The sequence below is a fragment of the Colossoma macropomum genome, unplaced genomic scaffold (assembly GCF_904425465.1).
Source record: "Colossoma macropomum unplaced genomic scaffold, Colossoma_macropomum, whole genome shotgun sequence".
In the NCBI taxonomy this organism is placed as follows: Eukaryota; Metazoa; Chordata; class Actinopteri; order Characiformes; family Serrasalmidae; genus Colossoma; species Colossoma macropomum.
In genome coordinates, this window is record NW_023494785.1 from 14,279,957 (window position 1) to 14,293,697 (window position 13,741).

General features: G+C 38.2%; 1 protein-coding gene across 1 annotated transcript; it reads right to left on the minus strand.

Annotated features, from left to right (window-relative positions):
- Positions 1-111: 111 nt before the first annotated feature.
- LOC118816850 (semaphorin-4A) lies at positions 112-12,670 on the minus strand. Its single transcript, XM_036583446.1, has 14 exons — positions 12,462-12,670; positions 8,880-9,040; positions 8,642-8,695; positions 7,723-7,818; positions 7,538-7,631; positions 7,236-7,355; positions 7,004-7,131; positions 5,140-5,318; positions 4,884-5,025; positions 4,145-4,334; positions 3,922-4,037; positions 1,500-1,663; positions 1,251-1,327; positions 112-1,137 (listed from the first exon to the last, which is right to left on the minus strand). Exons 1-14 carry the CDS (start codon positions 12,556-12,558, stop codon positions 644-646), a joined length of 2,112 nt encoding a protein of 703 aa, XP_036439339.1. The 5' UTR covers positions 12,559-12,670; the 3' UTR covers positions 112-643.
- Between the last annotated feature and the right edge of the window lie 1,071 nt (positions 12,671-13,741).

Below are 13,741 nucleotides of genomic sequence, written 5' to 3' on the forward strand. Positions count from 1 at the left end.
CCTGCTGAAGAATATTAACTCCTTTGGAGCCACTGGACTTGTTTTTCACACAGAATAGATCCCCAGCACCTCACTAACTCTGGTCGTTTAAGATCGTCATGCAAAAGACAGTTTGCATTTATTAAAAAATGATTTATTGATACAGTTTTACATTCAGTTAAGTTAAAGTGAAACACAAGTGCAAAGGAATATTCAAATATTTATATATTATTCTGTACGAAACTGCACGTTTTCACAGTCTTACGTGTGGAAAGCACACTGATATAAAGCTATAAAGGACAAAGGATTGTATGTTCCTTTGAGCAGTAGCTTCATTTCCTTTCTGCAAATATTTCCACTTGTTTGGCTGTCGAACTATGATCTTGAAGACTTTCTTGCTCTACACTCAGAAAGAAATCTCATTTAAACATTTAAAAAAGCATAATTTCTAAACTTCTTTTGCAACAGAGCAAACACATTTCCCAATGTTGCAAATAAACACTGCATCCATGGCCCACTGATAGTTCCATGTACTTTGAAAGACTTCAAAAACTTCTGGGGACCACAAAGCTAGGAAAAGGTTGTTCTTCAAGAGTCCCTGTATGGAGGAAAGTGGTAACTTCTTGGAGGCTTTAGCAGTTCAGACGACAGTAAAAAATACAGATTAATTAATGTGTAGCGGTATCCCAATGTCTTGAGCAGGGTCAGCTTTATTTTGGCTCTTCCTCCACCACAGCAATGCCCCAGCAGCAAGCACACAGAGGCATATGGCCAACAGAGATGAAACAGCAACCATCTCGTTATAGTAGCTCTTCTGATGCATAATTGTTTCTTCATACAAGTCCAGTGTAGGTATCGGCTCCATCTCCTTGCCAGCGTACAGCCCAGAATAAGGAGAGGATGTCTGGGAACGAGAGGAAGCCCGTATCTTCAGAGAGATGGCTACAGTCTGCTGAAAGCCCTGCTCTTCAGTTACACAGAGGTATTCCCGGGCAGTGTTGGGAGTTACAAAGAAGACCAGGCTACCATCTTCATGCTGCAGATAGAGGGACTGGGGTACGGTGCTGTGATTAGAGAACCTCCAGGTCACTTTGGCCTGTCTGGATCTTGAGTGACATGGCAGCATGACCAAGCGGTACAGCTGGACCAACACCACCTCTGGAGGAGGGACATACATAGAGACACATAGTTTAATTTAGAATGAATTGTAGACCACTCAGTTTCATAGTCAAAACACATTTGAAAGCTAAAAGTAAGTCGAGTGTATTTACTTGGAACAAGTGCACCACTACTAATTTTCAAGTTTTTACATTGCTCTCCAGCATTGCCATTCTCTACATCCTGATGTCTTGAGATGTTCCATGCACAGAGAAAGAGAGGGAGAGTTAGGGAACATTGCACACATTTGACTCATTACTTACAACATGCCAAATAAAAGACATTAGTATTGAACAACGATCATTATCTGTGTCACACTAAAGAAACTTCTTTGGTGATTTTCTCACCACAAATGAACTCACAAATCAGGTTTCATATCGGACACTGGGATGCAGGCTTCGCCCTGTGAGTCCCAGCCACAGAATGGATCCTGAGCCAGCACACACTCGGCACAACTCGAGTAGAAGGAGCAGTTAGACACAGGAACCCTGATCACACCTTCAGATGAGCCCACAAATACCACACCCTGTACAGGACACACCAAATTATTTGTTATTGTCAAATGTAAGTAGAGAACCTCTGTTACACCAGCTCTGCATAAGTTCAATCGTAGGCTATCTGTAACGTAAGTTACTAAGTTCAGGTTTACAAAGTTCAGGTTTATGCATTACTAAATCCAAATGAGTTGCACCAGCTTAGTAGCTTAGTAGTTTCTAAATATTTACACCTCCCCCTGAGCAGGTGTAAGTTTTAGGGAAAACCATCAGAAACCACATAGAAAGCACATAAAAGACCAAAAATATAACTTTTTTGGTTAACTAAGATAAAAACTCGCTATATGCTGTGATTTTATTTACGTCTCCAATCATTGCCCTGGCTTAAACTCCAAGTATGAAGCTAAACACCCACAGCTCAGCTCTGTAAGACTCAGCAGCTGCACAAAAGGCTAAACTGATCTGCTGTTGTGTCGGTCAGCCAGAAAACATTGTTTAAAGAGCTGCATATTTGGCTTTCTCAAGGAAATATTAAAGAATAAACAGACAGTGGCTATAGATAATTAGCTTTATTCAGTTTAACCTATACATCGTTCTCTTCTAGGCTGGATATTTTTTCCATGGATAAGTCAGAGCCAACTGCTGCTGAGTTTCCACGGCAGCAGGTTTACTGACTGGTCTGAACATGATATCGTCATGTTAAAGTGACATACGCATTAGTTAGTTGTTACTATTTAAGATTTGTGGTGCGACTGAATTTAGTCATAGGATAGTGCTAACTAAGGACAGAGTAAAGACTTTTCACACAAACTTAAGTATAAACTTACACAAACCTGGTGCAACCCAGTCCAGGTGTGCTGCATCACACACTTAAAAAAAACCCAAGGACCTGTCCATAGTTGTACAGCTCCTAACACACCTGTCCTATGTGATCATTGGCTAAAACAGGGGTGGGGAACAGTGGGCTGGAGTTCAGCCCAATTTGGTGATTTCCCAGCTCTGGCACAGTGGTTCTGTAATACCCTCTGGCCTACACATTTTGGTGTTTCCCCTGCTCCCAACATACCTCATCCAGCCAATCAGCTCATTGACAAGCCCTTCATGACTTGAAGTGGGTGTGTTGGGAGCTGGGAAAACACTAAAATGTGCAGGACAGAGGGTACTCCAGGACCAGGAGTAACACATCACCTAAACCTGACAATTAACTGATGGGTAAAATGAGGTGTGCCTGAGCAGAAAAATCACCAATCACCAAAAAGGAATCTGGTCCTCCAAGTTCCCCACTCCTGAGTTAGTAGAAAGGAATACCCCATATACTACTATACTAAATAGTATGCCAACATATGACACCTACTGGAAGTGCATTCATGAGTGTAGATCATATAGTATAGTAATATGTTTTTGGACATGGCCATTGTACTAAAGGGGTAGGTAATGCAGATATTCCACCCTCCTCTTACCTACACTCTTGAAAAAAGATGGTTCTTCAAAGGTTCTTCTATTGTTATGACCAAAAAAGGTTCTTCTTTTGTTACAATGTTAAGTTTGTAACAAAAGAAGAACGCTTTTTGGTGCTATACAGAACCATTCTCAAAAATGCTCTATACAGAACCATATATAACACATTCTCCATCAATCTGAGTATAGACAGGGGTGATACTGCAGAGGTTGCTGTTATAAAACAATGCTCACATTGGGAGTAGAAACAGAACAGGAAAATTGGCTATATCTCAGACTGAACTGAGGTAAAGACTGCATTGCCAGTTTATCAGGTACATCTATCTAGTAGCATGTTGTGCCACCTTTGACCTTCAGAACAGGGCCAGTTTTGATGGTCCTCTGTCCACTGGAGACACCTTTTCTTATTCTTCACTGACAAAAATGATGCCTAACATGGTGTTTGGTTGTTGTAGCCCATTCAAGAAAAGTGGTGCTTTCTGAGATGAAATTCTACACACCAATGTAGAATTCGGATGGGATTGTTGCCCATCTGTTTTCACGATTATCGCCATTGACTTTTGATCTCTTTGATCCCTACTCACAAGATCGCAGATCAAACCTTTGAAATGATTTATCAATATTTTTATGTTTTATGTTTTTATTGTTTAAAGTCACACTTGTTGTTTTGCACATTCCACCACTGAAGATTAACTGATGCTAAAATTGCTAATTGCAAATGTCAGAATGTACAATCTACAATGTAAAAAGTGCAAACTGGCAATGCAGTGTATATGCTAAAGCAAATAATAGGACTAGACACAAGAAGTTATGAGAAAACATGATGTAGTACCTTTGTAACAGAAAGAAGAATGCTTTTGACAGTTTGTGGTTGTGTGAAAACCTGGATCTCTTCAATGATGTGGGATCCGTTTTTTAGCAATACAACTTTGTGAAGGAATCCAGTCTCTAGAGTAAAGATTTGCAACAGGGTCATGAAAGTCTGGGAAGTAACTTAATAATTAAGAGAAAAAAGAAGATGATTGTGTACTGGAATAGTTGTAGCAGATTTCTACCAGTAAGCAGATAGAGGACAGTGTAATTGTGACCACTGGCAGCCTGGACTGTTTGTGCTGTGATTCGACTGTACAGCTGTTCGTTGGTTATGAGAAGCTGCTTATTTCCCTCAGACTTCACAGTGGTAGCGGTCAGGAAGGTTTTCTTTACTAAGTTCAATGTGATGTCATTGTCATTATGTATCCCACACTGCAAAAAAGTCTGAATAATTAATTTGCTAAGATGGAAACTAAGTCATCCAGAGTGGTTTGATGTAAAATGCTACTTTCTAGAGAAAACTACCACACCAGAATTGTTCACAGGGGTGGTGGAAGGAACCAGATATCTGGCCTCCAAAAGCTACCTCACAGAAAGTTCTAACATAAAAGGGTTTACAATACTCTGTCTATTGCCTGAAAATTATTTTTGATAGTTTTGTGAAAAGGTTTCGGCCTAAAATCTATTTTTAAAATCCATGCAGGACGTTGTAAGGCAAAATAGATTTTCTTCTTTTTTAACACAAGCAACATTACATATAAAAACTTATGTAGGCTCAGTGGTGGTTTCTGTCACAACCATTATGAAAATAAAACATTGGTAAGTTTCTCTACAATGAACCATTTGACATCAAACCACTATGAATGACTATATTTATATTTCAACATTTTAACTATACTGCAATTTTGAAAGTATTCATTTTCAGCAAAAAAATATTTGAGATAGGTAAGATGTGTGAAAACAAGATGTAGCCCACTTTACTTTGCCCAGTTTGGAGTTTAGATTAGTTTGTTTTTTCCATTGGTTGGTTTCTGCAGTGTAGGTCTTGTAGGCTCCTGAGAATGCTGCCTTAATGCTTCCTAGTGTAAAAGCACACACTGCAGTCGGACTGGGTCCCAGAGCCCTGAAAGACAAAGAGATAAGGTAATGGAAGTCTAAACATGCATACAGTTAACACATGGCTTCCAGAAATCTGGAGAACGAAGTAAATGCTGTGAGTTAGTAGCTGTGTGTGGACCATTGAGATGTGAAGATGCCATAGAACAGTATATTATCAGGCGATTCATCATCTGCTGGTGGCATCATTACAATGTCCTGGAGCAGATTGAAAGGCTGCTTCTCCGTCTGGCATATGAGCTGGGACTTAGCAAATGTTGTCCAGCACTTTTGAAGGATTCTTTCCCCTCCGTTGTCATCCTGCAAAATGATTCTTAAATGTATTACACTGATGACATAAAAGGAAGTTCGATACTTCAGCAAAACAAGAATACAGAACAAAAACAGTCACAAGTTTTAGCCCCATGCCTTTGCTACAATCAGTGCATACTTCATTTACACCACAGACCATTAAATAACTGAACCAAAATATTTAAGTATGTATGTAGTAGCCTTATTTTTACCCCATGCATACCTCAATGACCTAATTAAATGCACTGTTCTACAATGGTTGGACTTGTGTAGCCTCTTTCTGAAGGCCCTCTAGTGGTCATTCAGCTGGCAGATTTAAAAAATTGACTTGGACATTCTTAAATTATATTGATTAATTATTCCCCCCACCCCTCTGTTATCAGATTACCTAAGATACTGTTGTCTCACAGTCTGTGTATGAAATGTTGTGACTCTGTGTTGAGCTGCTAGCAAGCAATGGGGGTGGGGGTAAAAGGGGAGGGGTGAGAACCCTCTAATGTGAAAAATTTACACTTCTCCACAAATACGGCCGTGCTAAGATAAAACAGACAGCACAACTGCAGCTTTTTTCATATAAAAAAAAATGTGTACAACTGTTGCTTTTGGTTTTGTAAATCACATTTCCACCAAAATACAACCCCAATTCCAAAAAAGTTGGGACGCTGTGTAAAATATAAATAAATGTAAATAAAATCAGAAAGCAATGATTTGCAAATCTAATAGCATATTTTATTAAAATAAGAACATTGAACACATATCAGATGTTGAAAGTGAGACATTTTACCATTTCATGAAAAGCATTAACTCATTTAGAACCTGATGGCAGCAACGCATTTCAAAAAAGTTGGGACGGGGCAACAAAAGGCTGGAAAAGTAAGTGCTACTAATAAAAAACAGCTGGAGGAGCAATTTGCAACCAACTCACTGGGTATAAAAAGAGAATTTTAGAGAGGTGACATCCCAACTTTTTTGGAATTTTTTGGGTTGTATAGTGGCGCCCCATACCAGCAACACTAAGATGGCATAAATTGAGAGATGGGTGTGTGCATGTGCAAGAAAGAGGGAGAGAGAGAGCAGCAGGCAATGTCACAGCTCTCATTATGCACCGCTGCCCTCTTTCCCAGTTGTTTAGCAATTGATGCTTCATTGCTGTTGAGGTTTATTGTGTGTATTTGTTTTTGTATGCCTGTTGTTCCTCTTTTGTATACACCTACTGTCGTGTAGTTTTCTGTTCACAGTAGCCACCTCCCCTCCAGCGTTTTGCCTAAGGCAAGTTGGTTTTTACCCACCTATTACTTTTCAGTGTTATAAATGTGAGATAAATAAAAAATTCAGAACATTTTTCTGTTCAGAATATATTTCCTGCTTCAGCGTCTTTAATGAAAATGCCACAGTCTATTCAATCATCCTTATTAAAGAAAAACAAATAATGTGTAGTTCAACTGAGGAATCTCCAGGGCATTTGGAAATTACATTTTATGGCTACTATGAAAAAGAATTAACAGGTAGTGTTTATTGTTGTATCTGTATTGCCATGCTAATTTATTTTTACTGAAAAACAGTTTCCCAAATTAGGCATTTCAGGACGTTTCTAATTAAGTAAATATTCACACCCAGAAAGCACAACACTGCATCCAATTCAGTCCCACTTGGTTTAGTTGTATTCAGTTGAGGATAAGGAGAAAACCGCTTACTGTGCAAACTTGGGCCACACGTGACGCAGTGAATCGCTCCATGAAGCTGTACTCTGTTGCCTCTTCCCTAAAGAAAAACAACACCTTCCCCTCGCTGGGAATGTAAGAGGAGCTGATGAACGTAGGATCTGAGACAAACAGAAAGAGCATTTACTTTGGAGAATGAGAAGTCATTTTGCCTCACTGTCATAGTTTAGGGTGCATGCAGCACACCAGGAGCTAGAAGACAAACCATTGAGTGTTTTTTGGGAAGTTTCAAGGTTTAAGTTGTTTCGTCCTTTGCTGAAATGGCGTGAGATGATGGGTGTGACTCCAGAATAGTCCTTTGTTGTGGCAGTATACAGCTCTCCATCTGTGGACAGAGAGGTCATGAAAAGAGTGTGAATAATACACATACATATGGCCATGTTTTACATTTAGGTGAGTCAAAATCAGCCTCAAAATGCACAAACATAGTGACAGGCATGTAATTTGCAAGATGTCATATAGATGGTGCTGTTAATCCACATATCTGAATATGCTTTGGGCCCTCACCAACAAAAACAGCTGTGTTCCTCTCAGATCCCTTGTAAGGACAGACACCTTTGGCAGACTGTGCTGCCCTGCTGACCGACAGACTATCCGCAGTCTAAGAGAGAGGTACAGAATGGATGGAGACTTACACCAGGACATTAGTAAATAGGCAGGGGAAAATGTGTTACTCAAACAATAGAACTTACAAGAATTATGTCTTCAGGTTTAAATGCAAATGACCCACAGGCATACAAATGAGTGGAGTTGATAAACTGCAAGACCCGGACGAAATTGGCACAATTCTACAGAGAGTTAGAGGAAAACAATGTTAGCCAACCGGAGAAAACATTTATTAAGTAACCTCAGTTTTACCTTGCACTTAACCTCTGCTACACAGAAAACACAAAGTGAAAAATGGAAATAAAGCCATAAAAAAAATTAACCTCCAGAATCCCTCTTGAAACGTTGAAAATTGAGTTAGATAAATGATCAAGAAATGACTAAAAAAATTATTACAATATAGTATTATTTAACAACTTCTTAGTGTTCCCTCAAAGCTCGAAATATTGAATAAAAAATCTTAAAATACCTTCTGGTAACTTTATAGTGTTATAAGCCTACACTGTATACATTATTATCAAGCAAAATAAATTTTAACTTTAGTGGTTTCAAACTTTTTAACACCAGTGTACACAAACATCAGCTCTGCACACACACACACAATCAAGACATTACTATAAACAAATAATTACAGTATACACACAAGCACCACACACATATTTACTGAATTTAAAATGTGTTGTTTCTGTATTCTGATTAGACAAATCTGTGAAATGTCTCTGTGATTTAGCACCCAATGGTGCCCAATAAAATGTGTGTGGAGGTAAAATAAGAAATCCTAAGAACGTTATTCAAGTGTGCAGTAGAGGTGAATGTTTTCTGAAACATGACCTTGATAAAGAGAGAGAGCAAAATTAGCCTACTATTAATTATCAGGTGTGCAGAAATGTTGCAACATTGAAAACATCCATAAATCTTATTCCAACTACTGGGTGCTTCTAAGATGAGGATAAGAAAATAAACAGGTGGGTGCATGAATAATAATGACAACAAAACACACCACACCTTGTCTGAAGTCCCACATCTGTAATGATCACTTTTAAGAGGTGTCCAGTTATACTGTAAAATACAATCTGATGTTATTTTGTGTAGTGCTCTTTCTTTAACGTTAAATATTGCTGAGTAAACAGATGTTCTCTAAAGAAGTCATTGAACAAAACAGTAACATTTTAAGAAACAAACACAAGCTGTGTTTATCAGTTAAATGCCTTTGTTTTGTTTTTTAAGTGCTACATGTCAGCACCTTGTTTTTCAGTGTAATGACATCAGGCTGACTGACATCCAATGAGAGCACAGCATTCTTAACACCAACAAACAGAGTGGCAGCATCTGGACTGAGCAGCAGCGCTGTGGTGTTCTGCACATCAGATGTTTTGTATGTGGACAGCACACGGCCTGGACTTCCTGTTAAACAAGAAGCATAAACAGCATTTTCTGTGTGAACATTTCAGTTACCACCACTATTGGTATTGTTCTGAGGAAAGCTGTGGATCAATTTGGGTGATGTCTAGGTAACCCTGGGTTACTGCAGAAGTGCCATCTGACCAATGTTATTTAGCGTGTCCAATCAGTCTGACTGCATGTCTTTGGACTGTGGGAGGAAACCCACGCAGACATGTGGAGAACATGCAAACTCCACACAGAAAGGACCCCGGTCGCCTGGCCAGGAATCGAACCCAGGCGACAACCAAAACAGCCCTTAAGAAATTATTTTATTGTTCAGTCAACATAAGTCTATTTTTTTTATTACTGATTTTCTTTGACATTCCAATATTGACAAACTTAGACAAAAATCTAGAGCTAGGAAAAACTCTGAAAATATATAAATAGATTTCAATTTTTTTAAATTGTAATTAGTTTGTGTCACCAAGGTTAAGGAATTTAAAAGGGAAAAGAATACATTTCCAACACTTTTCTAACCCCTAATTTGAAACACTTCTGCAGAATGACGCAAACAAGTTGTATTGCATATACACCAACCGGTCACTTCAATAAGTACACCCACCTTGTATCTACACTCATTATCCATTTTGTCAGCTCCACTAACTACACAGGAGCATATTGTAGTTCTACAAATACAGACTGCAGTCCATCTGTCTCTGCATACTTTAACCCTGTTCTTCAGTGGTCAGGACCCCCACAGGACCACCACAGAGCAGGTATTATTTGGATGGTGGATCATTCTCAGCACTGCAGAGACACTGACGTGGAGGTGGTGTATTTGTTTGTGTGTGTTGTTGCTGCTGGAGTTTTTAAAATGGATGTGTATTTTTACAGACTATAGTCAATCTGTTTCTCTGTATTCTTTGCCATAAACTGTCAGTAACAATAAAACAGTAATATTTTACCTGTTTTATTTATAATATTCAATTATTATCATGGATCACTTTATTAGAAACCCCTAGTAGTTCAAAATGCTTTCCGAAAAAAGAAAAAAAAACAAAATTAAAAGGCAGAAATGCAGAGAAAAATAACAATAAAAAACAAATCATAAGAAAAGGAAATGAATGAATGGTGTGCCTGCAGCTTTTCATTGCAGTTAAGCAGATGCACACCTGATTCCACTTATTTTATCAGTTGGTCCGAGTCTTTGTCTCAGTTGATCAGTTATATGAGTTGTGCTCCTGCCTGAATAGTGGCTGCTGTAGATCATGTTGGTGTACAGTTTGTGTTAGTTGTTCTCTAGTTCTTGATCAATGGTTTCTGACCACAAAGCCACTTTTAACAGTGACTCTGACATGTTTAAAAACCCCAGCAACACTGCCAGATACACTTAGTGCCCACTTAACACTTAATGCCATTGCTATGTTGAGAATGATTCACCACCCAAATAACATCTGGTCAACAGTAGCCCTGCGGTCAGAAACTGTCTCTGAGAAATGGTGCGTGGTAACAAAGTCTGTATTTGTACACCTATATGATGTACCTATAAGGGCTCATAAAACAAGTACAGTTTCTAAATATGATGTATGGTAAGAGATCAGTTCCATTTTCATAGTTTACCATAGAATTACTAGCATGCTCAAGATTACCCCTGTACTTTACCTGGAACATTGTATGCTCTTGTGCTCTGGTCTATTGTGAATCAGAGAAACTAGGTCACTATAGATAGCGTTGTCTAGCTGCTGTGTGTCCCCTGTGGTTTAGCACTTTGCAAGAAATGTTCAAGACCAGCAGGTCTGATGCACTCTGCACTCAGTGAGATATCAGTGGCCTGAAATCTGTGAGACACTGTTCATTATAGTTAATGTGCTTTTGACAGTTTGCTGCCATCAATTTCACAAATTCTTCTTACAACCTTCTTTAACCTTAAAGTAAGAATACTGGCCCCCAGTCATATCTGCAACCTAAGTTTCTCAAGCAAAACCATTAAAAGATTTGGTTAACTGTATTAGTGAGAAACAAGGATCATCTCACATACACGCTTGAAAAAGGTGCCAAAAAGAGTTCTCAGGAGTGATAGCACAGAAAACTACTTTTTGTTTCTGAAGAAACCTTTTAATGAAAGTTTCTCTTTAAAGAACTGTTTTTGTAAATGAGATGTGTGAAAAGGACCTTTTTCAAGTTTTAGTTAGTCTGTTACTCCTGTCAGTGATTCATGAAATTCTGACAATATCCATAGAAAAGCATTTACCTCTACAAAAAATTTAACATAAGACAATGTCTAAACTATTTCCGAGCCCAGTCAAAGAAAATTTTGGGTCAAAGTCTCAAAAGACATGCCAACTATTTCAAAAGGATTAAGAAATTATTTAAAATCTTCACATGGGCATCTAAACAACCAAGAATGAAAACTGATAAACTTTTTAACTATTATGTCTGGCTGCATAGTCAAGAAATTCCAAACTCTTCAACCTTAAGACCTAAATTAGAGAAAGTAATGGCTCAGCCCCTTTCATTGAAAGAGATCTTTCTTCATGGCCCTCAGAATTACACAGAATACACTATACTCCTCAGAAATTACAGGCTTTTGGACTTGTTTCAAATCTATGTTGAAGGTCACTAATCACTAATGTTAATATACCACTCAATATACTCAAGACTAAAGGTTTTAAGTGACATCTCTGTTTAAATTCATGGAAAGAGTCTCAGCCACCTACATTGATTTTTTTTCCATTGAAGAATGTATTCCTGGAACAAGTTTCCTATCATTTCAAACCAAAACTTAAATTATACTATGAAATGGAAACAAAACTGTAAAGTATTCAAATTCATGACATGAGCTCTGTAATACTTTGCAAGAGTTCTAATTTTTTTTTAATTCTTCATTATTTTAATTTTCAAGACCTCTGGGACTTTATGCCTATTCTCCTAGATGTGCTCCCATTAAATGTTCCTGTTTGTTTGTTAAGATGGATTAATATGTTATTCTTCTGTATATAACAATTACAGTGAAAACAATAAACAAATTGCAAAAAATTAAGTTTAGCAAACCGCATAATGTGAAGATTATTTATCAATTGAAGCTTTTTTCCCCCCTCTGCACATCAAAGCCAGGAACTACTGAGGAACCTTTATTTATCATTTTAATCATTTGCAATTGCCTTTAAAACACAAAAGGACGTAATTCTGTCAAACTGATTCATAAGCGCTGTTTAATTGATTTCAGATTAAGATTGATCATTTTTGGATTAACTTTTTAAGATTAATGCTAAGAATGAATTTGGTCAGAGGATGAGAAATGTCTCATTGTTTCTCATGTGTTTTCACTCCTCGCAGCTTTTATAAGTAAAAGGCAAGGGCAAATAAAGAGAAACTACGCCAATAAAACAACTTAATCAAATAAAAATCAAACAAAACGTGAGGACACTAGAAGTGTACTAACCGAGGAAGAAGGAGGTCCGGGGAGTGATGGAGCTTTGGCAGAGGTGCAGATATCCTAAGAGGGTGTAGATTTTCCAAACTTGATGCACACCTGCCATAGTCAAAGTAGTGCGAGTGAAACCAGCATGTGCTCTCTAATGTGGCTCTGAATCAGCTTCACAACACCAGTACCAGGAAACTCAGCAACAGACTGCGTGTTTTTTGTCAACTGAGGGAAGAAGAGGAAGGAAAATACAAACCACTGCTTCAGCCCAGGCAGCGCTTCCTGCTAATGACATTTTTGTCTTAGCTTATACTTCACACTTCATGCATGTCCAATGTGCATGCATCACTATGTCAACGCCAAACAACAGATACTAGTTTCATTACGTTTTCTTTCTTTTACAGTTTTAGGCTGTGGATGAGGAAATGCAGATTCTGAATCTCATCTGTGTTAAGTAACAGGGCGTTATGTAAGTCTTCAGAGTGAATCTGCACAAAATTGCAGATGATGTTGCTACGGCAATATGAGATGACCAGAAACACATTCTACTTTAACTTATTTACAAAATAAACTGTGTTACACTTTACCCTGTGTTGGGTTGCGCCCTGCGCTCCCCTATTTATCACGGTCAGAGAGAGAAAAACATAGTGGAACATATTAGATTTCACATACTTTAGTGCACTGGTTCTCATTCCTTGTTACTAAGTTAGTAAGTCAGTTTTATTAATTAGCACATTTAAAATCAAAGTGATTTACAGTAATAAACAAGTTTGCCCCACCATCAGTCCTGAACTTACAGCAGTCTTTTTTACAAATAAAACACACAACACACTTTGACACTACTATACAGTCCTCAATCAGTGCAACACATTCAACAGTTCCTAAAAGCCAATCAATAAACATGTGTTTTAAGTTTGGTTTTAGGATAAATGACAATCTTTTATCAAAGGTTCCTGCTTTTTATTTGCACCCTCATATAGCTTCAAGTCAAGCTGCAATCATGCATGCTCACAACAGCATTTACATCAGTGGTCACCAACCCTCCTTTTGGAGATCTACTTTCCATCAGAGTTTAGCTCCAACCTGCACCCCTCAGGTAGCATCTGATCCAGTCAAGGACTTATGAAGGAGTTAATTAACTGGAGCAGGTGTGACAGAGCACAGCTGGAACTAAACTTTGTAGGAAGGGGGTCTCCAGGACCAGGGTTGGTGAACACTGATTTACACTATGCTGAACTTTCATCTGTTATTTTAAAAAAAATAACGGTGTGCATGTGGTAAACATTTTCGCATTTGCA